The sequence below is a fragment of the Sorex fumeus genome, unplaced genomic scaffold (assembly GCF_029834395.1).
Source record: "Sorex fumeus unplaced genomic scaffold, SorFum_2.1 ptg000183l, whole genome shotgun sequence".
Taxonomy (NCBI): domain Eukaryota; kingdom Metazoa; phylum Chordata; class Mammalia; order Eulipotyphla; family Soricidae; genus Sorex; species Sorex fumeus.
Genome location: NW_026606240.1, coordinates 4415595 through 4429416, shown reverse-complemented (window position 1 = coordinate 4429416; position 13822 = coordinate 4415595). Strand labels below are relative to the sequence as shown.

General features: G+C 38.8%; 1 protein-coding gene across 2 annotated transcripts in view; it reads right to left on the bottom strand.

The window, feature by feature from the left end:
- Positions 1-13822, bottom strand: part of JMJD1C (jumonji domain containing 1C) — a 177067-nt gene that overhangs the window by 27057 nt on the left and 136188 nt on the right. For both annotated transcript variants that reach the window (XM_056107900.1, XM_056107901.1), the window contains 3 exons: positions 12333-12505; positions 9233-11439; positions 6071-6272 (listed from right to left, as the gene is read on the bottom strand). In XM_056107900.1, the coding sequence (XP_055963875.1) occupies positions 6071-6272; positions 9233-11439; positions 12333-12505 (2582 nt within the window). The remainder of the gene's footprint in view (positions 1-6070; positions 6273-9232; positions 11440-12332; positions 12506-13822) is intronic.

Sequence of the window (13822 nt, the reverse complement as noted above, 5' to 3'; positions counted from 1 at the left end):
ACAGACGCAAAACCAAAACTAAAGGAAGGGTTAAAGGGGCTCCTGTAGGATAAGAAGGAAAACACTTAGAAACACAACCAGCCCATACAGAAACATGGCACAAAATCCCATGACAATAATGTCTTAATGTCAACGGCCTAAATGCACCAATCAAGAGACACAGAGTGGCAAAATGGATCCAGAAACAGAAATCAACATTCTGCTGTCTACAAGAAACTCATCTGAACAATCAGAGCAAAAACAGACTCAAAGTAAAAGGATGGAAAACAATCCTGCAAGCAAACAACTCTCTCCAAAAAGCTGGGGTGGCTACACTAGTATTCGAGAACATTAATTTCACGTTGAAAAAGATTAGAAGGGACAGCGAAGGGCACTTTCTCTTCATCAAGGGAGACGTATAACAGGAAGAAATCACACTCTTAAATGTATACGCACCTAGTGAGGGAACAGCTAAATACTTGAAACAACTGCTAACAGACTTTAAGGAGGACATTGCTAGCAGCACAATAGTAGCTGAAGACTTCAACATTGCCCTATCACCTCTGGATAGATCAACAAGAAGAAAACTCAGCAAGGAAACACTGGCTCTGAAAGAAGAAATAGAAAAGAAAGGACTTATAGACCTATGCAGGGCTTTACACCCCAAAAAGAAAGAACACACATTCTTCTCCAGTGTGCATGGAACATTCTCCAAAATAGACCATGTGCTAGGCCACAAGACATACCACAGTAGAATCAGGAAGACAGAAATACTACCAACAATCTTTTCAGACCACGATGCACCGAGAATAGAAATGAATCACACACAGACATGGAGAACCAAATCAAACACCTGGAAACTAAACAACTCAATGTTGAGCAACGAATGGATCAGGAAGGAAGTCAAGGATGAAATCAAAAGATACCTGGAAACAAATGAGAATGAAGACACGAGCTACCAGAATTTATGGGATGCAGAGAAAGCCATATTAAGGGGAAAATTTATAGCTCTGCAAGCAAACCTCAAGATGGAAGAAAGGATACACATAAACAACTTGACTTCACAGCTCAAGATCCTAGAAAAGGATCAACAGAAGGAGCCCAAAGTAGGCAGAAGGAAAGAGATCATAAAACTTAGAGCAGAAATCAATGACATGGAAAACACAGAAACAATACGAAAGATCAATGAAACTAAGAGTTGGTTCTTCAAGAAAATAAATAAGATAGATAAACCATTAGCAACACTCACAAAGAAACAGTGTGAGAGAACCCTAATAAACCAAATAAGAAATGAGAATGGGGATATCACAACAGAAAGCAAAGAAATTCAAAAGATCATCATAGGCTACTTTGAAAGTCTCTATGCCAAACAAGAGAACCTAGAAGAAATGGATAAATCCCTGGATTCCTATAATCTCCCGAAGCTGAATCAAGAAGATATAGAGTACCTGAATAGACCTATTAACATCAAGGAAATTGAAACTGTAATCAAAAGTCTTCCCAAAAACAAAAGCCCAGGTCCTGATGGATTCACTAGCGAATTTTTCCAAATATTTAAAGAAGACCTATTACCAGTTCTTCTCAAGCTCTTCCAGGAAATTGAAATAACAGAAATCCTCCCAGTTTCTATGAAGCCTATATTTCCCTAATACCAGAAGGAAACAAAGACACCACAAAAAAAGAAAACTACAGGCCTAATTCCCTGATGAACATGGATGCGAAGAGTCTCAACAAAATACTAGTAAACAGAATCCAACTACTCATTAAAAAGATCATACACCATGACCAAGTGGGATTCATCCCGGGGATGCAAGGATGGTTTAACATTCAGAAATCAATCAATATAATCCATCATATCAACAAAAGATAAAAATCATATGATCGTATCAATAGATGCAGAGAAAGCATTTGACAAGATCCAGCACCCGTTCATGATGAAAACCCTCGCCAAATTGGGGATAGAGGGGACTTTCCTCAATATAGTTAAAGCCATCTACCACAAGCCTACAGCAAGCATCATCCTCAATGGGGAAGAACTAAGAGCCTTCCCCTTAAGATCAGGGACCAGACAAGGATGCCCACTCTCTCCACTACTGTTCAATATAGTACTGAAGTACTTGCAATAGCGATTAGACAAGAAAAATATATTAAGGGCATCCAGGTAGGAAAGGAAGAAATCAAGCTCTCACTATTCGCAGATGATATGATACTATACTTAGAGAACCCTAAAACTTCTACCAAGAAACTCCTAGAAACAATAGATCTGTATAGTAAAGTGGCACGCTATAAAATCAATACCCAAAAGTCCATGGCTTTCCTATATGCAAATAGTGAGAGAGAAGAAAACAATTCCGTTCACAACTGTGCCCCAGAAATTCAACTACCTAGGAATTAGCTTAACTAAAGAAGTAAAGGACCTGTACAAAGAAAACTACAAAACGCTGCTTCAGGAAATAAAAGAGGACACAAGGAAATGGAAAAATATACCCTGCTCATGGGTCGGGAGGATTAACATTGTCAAAATGGCAATACTTCCGAAAGCACTGTACAAATTCAACGTGATCCCTATTAGGATACCCATGACATTCTTCAAAGAAATGGAGCAAACACTCCTGAAATTTATATGGAACAATAAGCCACCACGAATAGCTACAGCAATTCTTGGGAAAAAGAAAATGGGAGGAATTAACCTCCCGAACCTCAAACTCTACTACAAAGCAGTAATAATTAAAACAGCATGGTACTGGAACAAAGGCAGAATAGCAGATCAATGGAACAGAGTTGAATATACTGACATCTCCCCCAAACATATGATCACCTAATCTTTGATGAAGGAGCAAGAAATGTGAAGTGGAGTAAGGAAAGCCTTTTTAACAAATGGTGCTGGCAAAACTGGACAGCTACATGCAAAAAAACTGGGCTCAGATCTCTGCCTAACACCATGTACAAAAGTAAGATCAAAATGGATTAAAGACCTCAACATCAGACTGGAATCCATAAGGTACATTGAAGACAAAGTTGGCAAAACCCTCCATGATATTGAAGCTAATGGTGTCTTCAAAGATGTCACGCCACTGGCTAAGCAAGTGAAAACAGAGATAGACAAATGGGACTATATTAAACTAAGAAGCTTCTGCACCTCAAAAAAAACAATGACCAAAATACAAAGATAGCCCACAGAATGGGTAAGGATATTCGCCAAATACACATCCGACAATGGGCTGATATCAAGGATATACAAAGTTCTGGTTGAACTCCACAAGAAGAAAACATCCAACCCTATCAGAAAATTGGGTGACAAAATGAACAGAAACTTCATCAAAGATGAAATTCAAATGGCTAAAAGACATATGAGAAAATGCTCTACATCATTAATCATCAGGGAGATGCAGATCAAAACAACAGTGAGATATCATTTCACACCACAGAGACTGGCCCACATCCAAAAGAACAAAAGCAACCAGTGCTGGCGCGGATGTGGCGAGAAAGGGACCCTCCTTCAATGCTGGTGGGAATGCTGACTAGTTCAGCCCTTCTGGAAAACACGATTCTCAAAAAACTAGAAATTGAGCTCCCATTTGACCCAGCAATTCCACTCCTGGGAATATACCCTGGAGAGGCAAAAAAGTATAGTCGAAGCGACATCTGCAGTTGTCTGTTCATTCCAGCACTGTTTACAATATCCAGAATCTGGAAAAACCCTGAGTGCCCGAGAACAGATGACTGGTTTAAGAAGCTTTGGTACATCTACACAATGGAATACTATGTAGCTGTCAGAAAGGATGAAGTCATGAAATTTACATACAAGTGGTACTACATGGAAAGTATCATGCTAAGTGAAATGAGTCAGAAAGAGAGGGATAGACATAAAAAGATTGCATTCATCTAGGTAACATAAAGTAACAAAATAGGAGACTAACACCCAAGAATAGCCGAGATAAATACCAGGCGGATTACTCCATGGCTTTGAGGACAACCGCACACGCTAAGGGAAAAGGCAGCTCAGATAGAGAAGGGAGCACCAAATAAAGGGTGTTGGGAGGTTCCTCTCAGGATGGGAAATGCGTGATGAGAGTAGACTATAGTCCGAACAAGATTGCCACTCAATACCTCTTTTGCAAACCACAGCACTCAAAAGGAGAGAGATAACAAAAGGGAATGCCCTGCCACACAGTGGTAGGGTAGGGTAGGATGGGGGATGGGGGGAAGGGGGTGGGAGGGATACTGGGACTGGTGGTGGTGGAGAATGGGCACTGGTGGAGGGATGGGTATTCAATCACTGTATAATTGAAACCCAAGCACAAAAATTTGTAAGTCTACAACTGTACCTCATGGTGTTTCACTAATAAAAATTTAAGAAAAAAAAAAGATGTGATGTGAATGGAAAAAGAATGTATGTTCAAGAGAGAACATGAGCGTCTCAAGAGTGGAAATGCAGAAGTGAGAAATCTATCTTTAGGAGAGAACAGAGGCTTGAAAGTGCAAGCTGACTTCTTTACTTTTTTCCAAAATCTTTTTAAATTTTCACTTTTGTTGGTAGGAGACTTTTTTATCTCTTAAAATCCAGTTTTCTTTTTTCTTGGTTTGTGTGTCACCTCGGTGGTTCTCACTGGCTATTCCTGGCTCTATGCTCAGGAATGACTCCTGGCAGTGGAAAGCAGATTCGAGCCAGGGTTGGTGGGGTGCCAGGCAATGGTGGGGTGCCAGGCAAACAATCACCTTAACCCCTGAACTATCTCTCTAGTCTCTCCGTTTTTACTTGGTTTTTGGGCCAGACCTTCCGGTGCTCAGGGAACACTAGTGATCAAAGCTTTCTGCACAGAGGGCATGTGTTTCAGTCCACTGAGCTTTCTATCTGATCCAAACTTACTTTCCCTTCCTATTCTTTTCACCCTTTCTGAGTTTCCATTTATATTACATTTAACAAGTATCTCTGAAGCTATCATTTAAAAACACTGTTGGCTGTAAAACTAAGAAACAGAGAAATCAGAAATAGCAGTTTTTCTGTACCTACAAAGATGTACTTTGGACTAACACCAAAACCACTTTTTGGGCTGTTGTTAAATAAGTATTGCTAGATCGTAAAGATGGTTCAATGTGCCGAGTACATGTTCTGTGTGTGGGAGGTCTAGGCTTGATTCCCAGTACTGCATGGTCCACCAACATTACGAGGAGCAACCCAAGCACAGAGCTGGGAGCACCCCATGAGCACCAACAGGTATGGCACAACCTCCCAATCCCCAGGTAAAACAAAGTGTGACCTAAATCTTGTAAAAATGACAATGTTGGTTAGGAGAATACAGATAATACAAGCGTTTCTGTTAATGAGAACCGACACTAATGACTTTGCTGACTTAGCTTCATTTAATATTCATGGAAACTCTTCAAGAAGGGAAACCCAATCACTTACATTACGTGCATGAGAAAGAATTATCTGGAGTTTCATCCTAATTAATCAAGTTTAGCAAGGAACTAGGGCACAAAGCAGGAACTGAAAACCCAGTTATCACTTAGTCCAGAATCTGAGACACTAATAAGCTCTTACTGGTTAGGTTATCCACTGATATTTTAACAGAACACTGTAAGGTTTTAGTATAAAAATATATTAACATTATAATAGCAAGTTAATAACTCAATATATACTATAAAACCTCTGAAATAAGGCATACTATTAACAAATCCTTTCCATTTTCAAATCATTATAGCTACAAATAAATATTTAAAGAAAGCATGGATATTACTACGTAATGCAATGACTAAAGGCTTAACCTGTTTTTCTAGGATTTATAGACTACTTGTCACTAGCAATTAATGCACCATTAATGCTATGTTCATTAGCTAAAGTGTGCAAAATTACAAACACAAAACATAGTCAAAAGTATGCCCCAAACTCCCATGTCCAATCATTTTCTTAAAAAAATTACATTTTCTCTCCAGGGAAAAAGAAAGCAGTAAACAAAATGAAAAGCCATATATACAGATCATAAAGCAACAATGTGAAAATGAAGCTAGCTCAGTAGTTAGCTACTGTTAATTTTACTGTTAATTTGAGCACAAGAAGTTTAACATCCCTATTAAGCATTCTACTTACCGTCTAAAATAGTAAAATCTACAAAATACTGGTGAATGCGTTGGTTCTTCTCCTTTTTTACTCCGAATAAGTCTACATTCTCTGCACTTTTGTAAATTAGGACCTATTTCACAGCAGGAGTCATCCTGTAAAAAGGATTCCCCAGTTTGCTTCAGTTTCTTGACTTTACGCCAGTCCTTTAATACTGAACGAGGGATGCCAGCTGTAAAACCAGTAGGAAAAGGATTAGCAACATTATACCTTTTCACAAGGCCATACCCCCCTGAGATAAGATTCAAGTTAATTCTATGATCTATTAATATCATGGAAAAGAAGCAGTCATGCTAGTTCTATGCACTGAAAAGTCCACTGCAACATTGCCATTTCTTTACCATTCTACTTATAAAACAAAGCCGTATCAATATAGCAGAAATGCGGAAGAGTAATTTTCCACTTTACTTGTTATGAATACAAAACTATACTTATTAAAAAGCCAAACATGAGAAACTTATATTCTATGCAAACCTGTATCTGAAAGTAGAGTCTTCTCTAACATGCTCAGAAATTAGGTATATGTGAGGAGACTAAAGATTCACAAGAACACCTAAACACCAAAAGTTAATAGTGTAACATAATTTAACTTTTTTGAAGTATTGAACTTGATTCTACAAGTATGATTTAGTAATAAAAGTGATGGACAAAAGATGCTTACTATATAATTATATTACCAAATACTACAAGCTACCGAGAGTATTCGATATGCCAGACACAGTAACAACAAAGTCTCCAATGGAGACGTTACTGGGCCCGCTCGAGCAAATCGATGATCAACGGGAGGGCCTTTACCTTTACCTTTACCAAATACTACCAAAAAGCCCTTTTGCTATTTGTAACACGATGGAACTAGAAGGTGAGATTAGTCTAAGTAAAAAAATGTCATAAAGAGAAAGACAAATATTGGATATTGTTTGATGTGGAATATAAAAAAAAGTATAGGAATAGACAAAAGCAAAAAAGGTTTCTGACTACGAAATTCTGACTTTGGGGAACAAGGAGAAGAAGGATTGAGTCAAATATTAATACTCTGATGACAGCATGGTATAGTACACGTTTGAAGAATGAATCTGTAAAACATTCTTGGGTGTCCACACCAAGGAGTGCTCAGGGCTTACTCTTGGCTCTTTGCTTAGGGTTCACATCTGGCAGTATTCAAAGGATCATATAGGGTGCCAGGGATCAAAGCTGGGTTGGCCACATGCAAGGCACCCTACCCTCTGCAGTATCGCTCTAGCCCCAAACACACAGAACTATAAACTAATGTTTTTAGATCAATTAAAATTTAAAAAAATACCTGAGATAACATGAAGCAGATAGCCTGTAAGATCAATACTTGGGAGAGAAATATAAATATACTGATAGTAGCAATGTCTTTGGAGAAAATAAAAGTAAACATCGGGTGAATGGTTCAAAATGCTTGAGCACATGCTTTGTAAATAGAAACCTTGGAATTGATCTCAGGTACTAGATGGTCCCCAGAGCACTGGCTGGGTGTGTCTATCACGTCAAAAAGAAAAAAAAAAGAAACCTGATCTAGGTGTTTCTTTTGATGTTAGGGGGGAAAAAAGGTCTTCAGAAACATCTAAAGAAACCTCAAATGTATTCTACACTCTAATATCTGCAAGAAAAAATACTGTGCACGTGCTCTACATAAAACTGTCCGTAGTTAAATTAAACGTAATTGTTAAGAACACTGGATCAAGTAGTCGATCTATGTATCTATCAACATGGATTTGTTAACCCTTATAATCAAACCTACGTCAACGTTTATGTCAAACATAAGATGTACAGTGTGCTCTGAGACGTCGAACGAAACATTTAGTTTCCTACTTGTGCTTTCGAATACCCGTTTTGTACATTAGAGGTAGTTCAATTCCTCTGCTGAGAAAAAAGTATACCTTGCAGAAAAACTCGCAGAACTCTTGTCCTGGGTTTCCAGTCACTTGTTGATCATATAATGCATAGTCACAAGATGGCAAATCTTAGTATCAAAAACTGTATTTAAATTCCAGGGTGCTCAATGTAAAATAAACTCTAGATATTAAGCATGCCTATTATCACTCCTGCACGGCTCTTTACTTGCATAAGCCCTCCCCTCTTGGTTTTGTTTTCTTTTTGCCACTTGGTAGTGCTGAGGGCTTACTCCTGGTTCTGCACTCAGTGGACCACAATGGAGTTCTGGGGGTCAAACCCTTGTAAGCCACATGGAAGACAAAATCTTGAGCAGCTGTCCAATCTCTCTGGCTCTCTACCCTTCTACTTTAAACTCAGGCAAGAGACCCTTTTGCTAATCCATAAGACTGTGTGTACATACATACAATTTTCAAATTAAAAACTTTTCCAGAAGTCTGTGTAAAAGCCTATTTCCTCCACTGTGTATAGGATTTCTTCCATGAAACTATTCAAAACTCAGAGCTTTAGAAAGTCAGTAACAACAGAATCACACTGCTGATCAATTAACTCGGGCACATTTGCTTCTATTCATTTAAATTACGTCTTAATTACAGTAAAAAAATGCCATCTCTTCCTATACTGACTAGAAAATATGTATATACGTAAATTTGTTATATTCATAAATTAGCTGGTTATAGTTAAACCAGTTGTTTCATCAAACTGATATATTTAAATGTAATTAACAAGCTCAAATTGGAAAACAAAATAATATAAGAAAATCAGTCAAGACAACTGCTAGCTTTTAATTATTAGTAACAAAAGAAAGCAGATACACATAACCCAAGATAGCAAATAAAGTGGACCTATTATATCTAGCTTTAGAATTTACTAAGAAATATGTACTTGTACATAGCATGTATCACGGTACTTGCTGTACTGTCATTCTGGCCTCCAAATCTCTCATTTCATAGCGTACTTCTGAATTAGAGAAATAATGTTAAAATACGAAGAATGCCTTTTAAAGCAAGGGGTGTACAGGGATAACACTGGTGGAGGCAAGTGGACACTAGTGAAGAGACTGGCATTCAAGCGCTGTGCTACTGAAATCCAGTCATGGATTTTGAAATACATCGTGAAGAGAAAAAGAAACGAAAAACAGAAAAGGAAGCGCATGTAGTCAATTTTACAGAATTACTTGACTTTTGAAACCGACCGACCGACCAATTCACCTACCACTGCTACTGTTGCTCTGCAACTTCAATTTACTTTTTTCCTTGGCACTCCTGCTGAGAACCCCATTGGGCTTTAAATCTTCTTCTATTTCACCTTTTCTCCTCTGCAAATCATTCTGCTTCTTTTTGTAAGTTGGCTTAGGTTGCCTTTTAGTCCTCTGTTCTGACTTGCTTTCACTTTCATCTGAGTCTCCACTTTCAGAGCCAGATTCGTAAGTTCTTTTGGTTTTTCTCCTATTGACTTTATCATCCTTTAGGTACTTCTCAGCTATGATCTTACCATCTACACTATTTTGAATGTCACTAGACGTAGAGGCTATTAAGTTGACAGAACATGGCTTAATGATTTCTGATACAGAATTCCCTGAATTTTCCATTTTGTTTGTATTTTTATCTTCTTCTGAATGTCTAGTAAGCCAGGCCTTCTTCAGTTTAGTGTGGTAGTTTGGTTGATTTGTCTGGGATGCTTGCCCGTTTCCTACAGAGTTTGCTTTGTTTATTGTACTACCAACTACAGGGCTATCCAAGAGAAGAGAGACTGAAGATGTTTGATTTTTCACAGCATTCGGCTCATTCTCACTGACATTACTACTTTTATACTGAGCGGCAGCCAATGCTGCCTTGTGCTTCTTTAAATGGATAAAATCAGTTGTGCTCGAGAACCCAGAGCTGGGCGGAACAGCACTTCCTGTCTTATTACTAGCTGGTGTAACTGGAGCTGGGGTTTTGACCCTGCATTCTTGGGTGTGAGCCACGGAATGACTGACACTTTTTGAAGAGGTACATTCTAAGGATTTAGAGGCCAAACTGGTATTTGATAAAGAGTAAATTATTTCTGAACTACCCCAGCTGGAAGCACTGGCGGTAGTGGCAGCAGATGTGAATACATCCGTTTTGGTATTACACACTGTATTTACAGAAGACATGATTGAACTGGGAACACTGCCCTGTGAGACAGCCTGAAAGCTTTTCTCGGATTTTATGTGCGCACTGTCTGAATTTGCACTTGGCAGAACGATTCTTCCAGTCTCTCCAGTTTCTGCTGGTTTGAGGCAATCTGTTTGATTTGCCCCAGTTGAAGATCTTTCACTCACTCGGTCTTTGGAAGCTAGCTGCACTGTTGGCGTGCTATCAAGTTTTGTACGAGAAGGTGGACGTACAATGACAGACGCCATAGCAGCCTGTGACTTTCCACTGCTTTTCTCCACATGCCATTCAGACTTTTCTTTACTGGGGTTATTATTAGATTTCCACATTTCTGTCAAACTCTGTTCAGAAGAACTCTTGAAATTTGTCTGAGAGTCTTTGGGCTCAGGAATTAGAGTTGGAGGCTTTTGTGATTCTTGAAGTTTCCCACCCGCATTGACGGGCATCACTGGAGTCAAAGTTGGAGGAGAAAGGCTACTATAGCTGCCTTCCTTTCTCTCCAGGCTGTGATGGATCGGTGGGTGGAATACCGGTGCTCTATGCAGAGCAGGCATACCGCGGAGTGTGTTTGTAGAAGAAACCGTAAAATGAGTTGGGCTCCTACAATCATTTCTGAAGGACGTTACCGAGTGAGATGCAATCTGATGGGGAAGATGTTCCGGGACCTTGCTTACCATACCATCACTTTCTGGTTGGTGTTTAATCAAAGGCGGAGGCTTTGAAAGAGATGACATAAACGAAGTAAGAGTTTGAGGATTATTGACTGTTCCAAGGGCATTACTCTGTTTTTCACTGTAAATATTTGAAACCTCTTTGGATGGATATGACCTTGGTGGTTCATTGACTACACTATTGGACAATGTAGTGAAATAATTACTTTGGGGCAAACTTTGAGGCACTGAGTGCTTCATTTTATAAAGATCCGACACTGAGCATTCTATTTCTTTGTCTTGTTTTATTATATGGCTTTTAGGGCTTGAAGATGATGATGCTACTCTGGAATAATTCTCTCTCTCACCCTCCAGCCCCTTTATTTTAGTTGTAAAGGGAGCAACATCAATACTTTCTTGAAGAATCCGACGATGTTCCTCCTTATATTTATTTAATCTCTCCCCAGGCTCCTGTGGTGGTCTTTGCAACTGATTCATTAGGGGATCCACAAAATGCCTATGTAAATGACCATCTTTCGAAGTCTGTGACCGACTTAGATCCATGTCATTTTTTGTTGATGTGGATGCAACAGAACGCAATGGTTCAATGAAGGCTTTCCTTTCCAATTCTCTGTAAAGAAAATATATAAAGATATTTGTTATCACCTTTCTATTCTTTTACTTTTTGGTGGGCGGAGACCACACCCTTAGGGGAGCATATGTGATCATGGGGATTAAAAACTAAGATTGGACACATGTAAGGCAAGCGCGTATCTACTGTGCTAGCACTCAACACCCAGAGTCACCTTTCATTTATAATATCCGCCTCCCAAAATAGCACCTATGTAACATTACCAAATTTTAACAGTAAATGTGACTTTGCAAGTACTCAATGATCTAGTAAATTAAAAGATCTATCAAAATGGACTACACCTCTCCAAAGTTTACATATTTTCGGATGTTAATTTATTGTTTATCTATTTAGGTAAACAGGAGTCAGGGATGTGCCTAACTCACATGTGTTAGGGTCTCTGGGACTGTAGCCTAATAACACACAAAAATATACTTGCACATATGCCCCGTAGAAAAAATAAAATATAATGCTTTACAGCGGTAGGGTGTTTGCCTTGCACACAGCCAGCCTGGCCGTGCCAGGTTCGATTTCTCTGCTCCTCTCAGAGAGCCCGGGAAGCTACTGAGAGTATCTCGCCCGCACGGCAAAACCTGGCAAACTACCCGTGATGTATTGGATATGCCAAACACAGTAACAAGTTCTCACAACAGAGAACAACGGGAGGACAGTGTTTGTTGTTTGTGTTCTGTATGCAAGAAACCCAGGTTTGATCTCTGGCTATAGGTAATCTGCCAAACCCCACTGGATATGCCCAAAATTCAAAACAGAATAAAAACTAGAAACCACATGAAGTGGTACTCCTAAAATTTAGCGAGTATTTGTAAAGTAACAATAAATCAATAAATTTTTTTAAGGCAGTATTTATAAGTTTTAAATGTCAGTGAACTCACTCTTTATGATGATCTACTAAACTTTTTGTCAATGGTGGACTGGAATGTGCTGTAATTTTAAGAGGCCGGTGAGGCTCTGCACTGGAAGGCCGGACAGGAATGTGACTAAGTAATCCAATACCATCTGCTGAGGTCACAGGAGTGGGTTGATGCAACCAAGGACTGGGAGAATTCTATTAAAAGAAAAAAAGTCAGACTTCAGTTACCAGAGAAAGCTGAACAAGTCATAGGAGTACTTTAGTGATAGTTTATTGAAAATTAGGCGGCATTTTCTAATTGTATCTTATGAGCAACATTCAGACAAGTAATCACAATTATATGTATTTCACATATGAGAAATAAATCAGCATTAAAATAGCGATTTCCAGAAACTTGTTCAAGACAGCAGATCCTGAAATCACTGATACACTGAATCTAGGTAAGATTTTTAAACATTCTACCATGGAAGGGTAGGAGGTAGGTAGAAAGCCACTGAAAGAAAAAGAGACTTGTTATTCCTAAAATATATCCAGGAACAGAAATTAAATCAAGTTTATATAATAAATTTTATCATTAAAAAAATAATGAACTTACCAACTTAGAACTGGCAGTAAACTACAAGTTAGTAATATGATTGTCTAACAAAGATAATCTCTCATATGCCAGTATACTGCTTTTCTCAGGATGCTGATGATAGAGTATCTGGTGGTATCAATCTTTATGCTGAAACTTGTAATTATCTAATTACTTTCTTAAGGATTAAGCCTGGCAAGCTACCTGTGACGTATTCAATATGCCAAACACAGTAACAAGTCTCAAAGTGGAGACATTACTGGGCCCACTCGAGCAAACTGATGGAACAATGGGAGGACAGAGAGACAGTGAAGGATTGTGTCTATACCAAATCTAACTTTCTTGCAATAAGGCATGCTTTGTTATCAACGGGACACCGTCAGATATGGAGAAAATAGAATCATTATCTCTTAGAAAGAGAATGTATTTATAATTCAAAGCAATGCAAAAGAAATACACTAGCATACCGTTATGCTATTGTGAAATTACATAGGTTAAAAATTCCTTATAAACCTCAATTAAGAGAATAGAAGGACCTATAAAATATCTAAACGGTTTCAGCTTTTAAAAATTCTAGAAAAGTGAGAATTCTAAAAAATTCTGGAAAACAGGGTCTAGGAGTACTGGTCAATGGCTCGAATCAACCACAGGTGTATGTGCAATAGAAGGTAGGAAGACAGAGAAGGGAACAGGGTACAATAATAGCTGGAAATTATCACACTGGACAAGTACTGAGTGTTAGAAGTTAAGGAAAGCAACACAGACACAGACACAGACACAAATAGACACACACACACAACCTTTCCGTATCTGTACTGCGAATTACGATGCCCAAATTCAAAAACACAAAGTGGAGAGGGAGGAAAGGAGGGTGGGTGCAAGGAGGTGATGGGAGGGACGCTGGTGCTGGGAAATGCCCACTGGGGAAGGGATGGGCG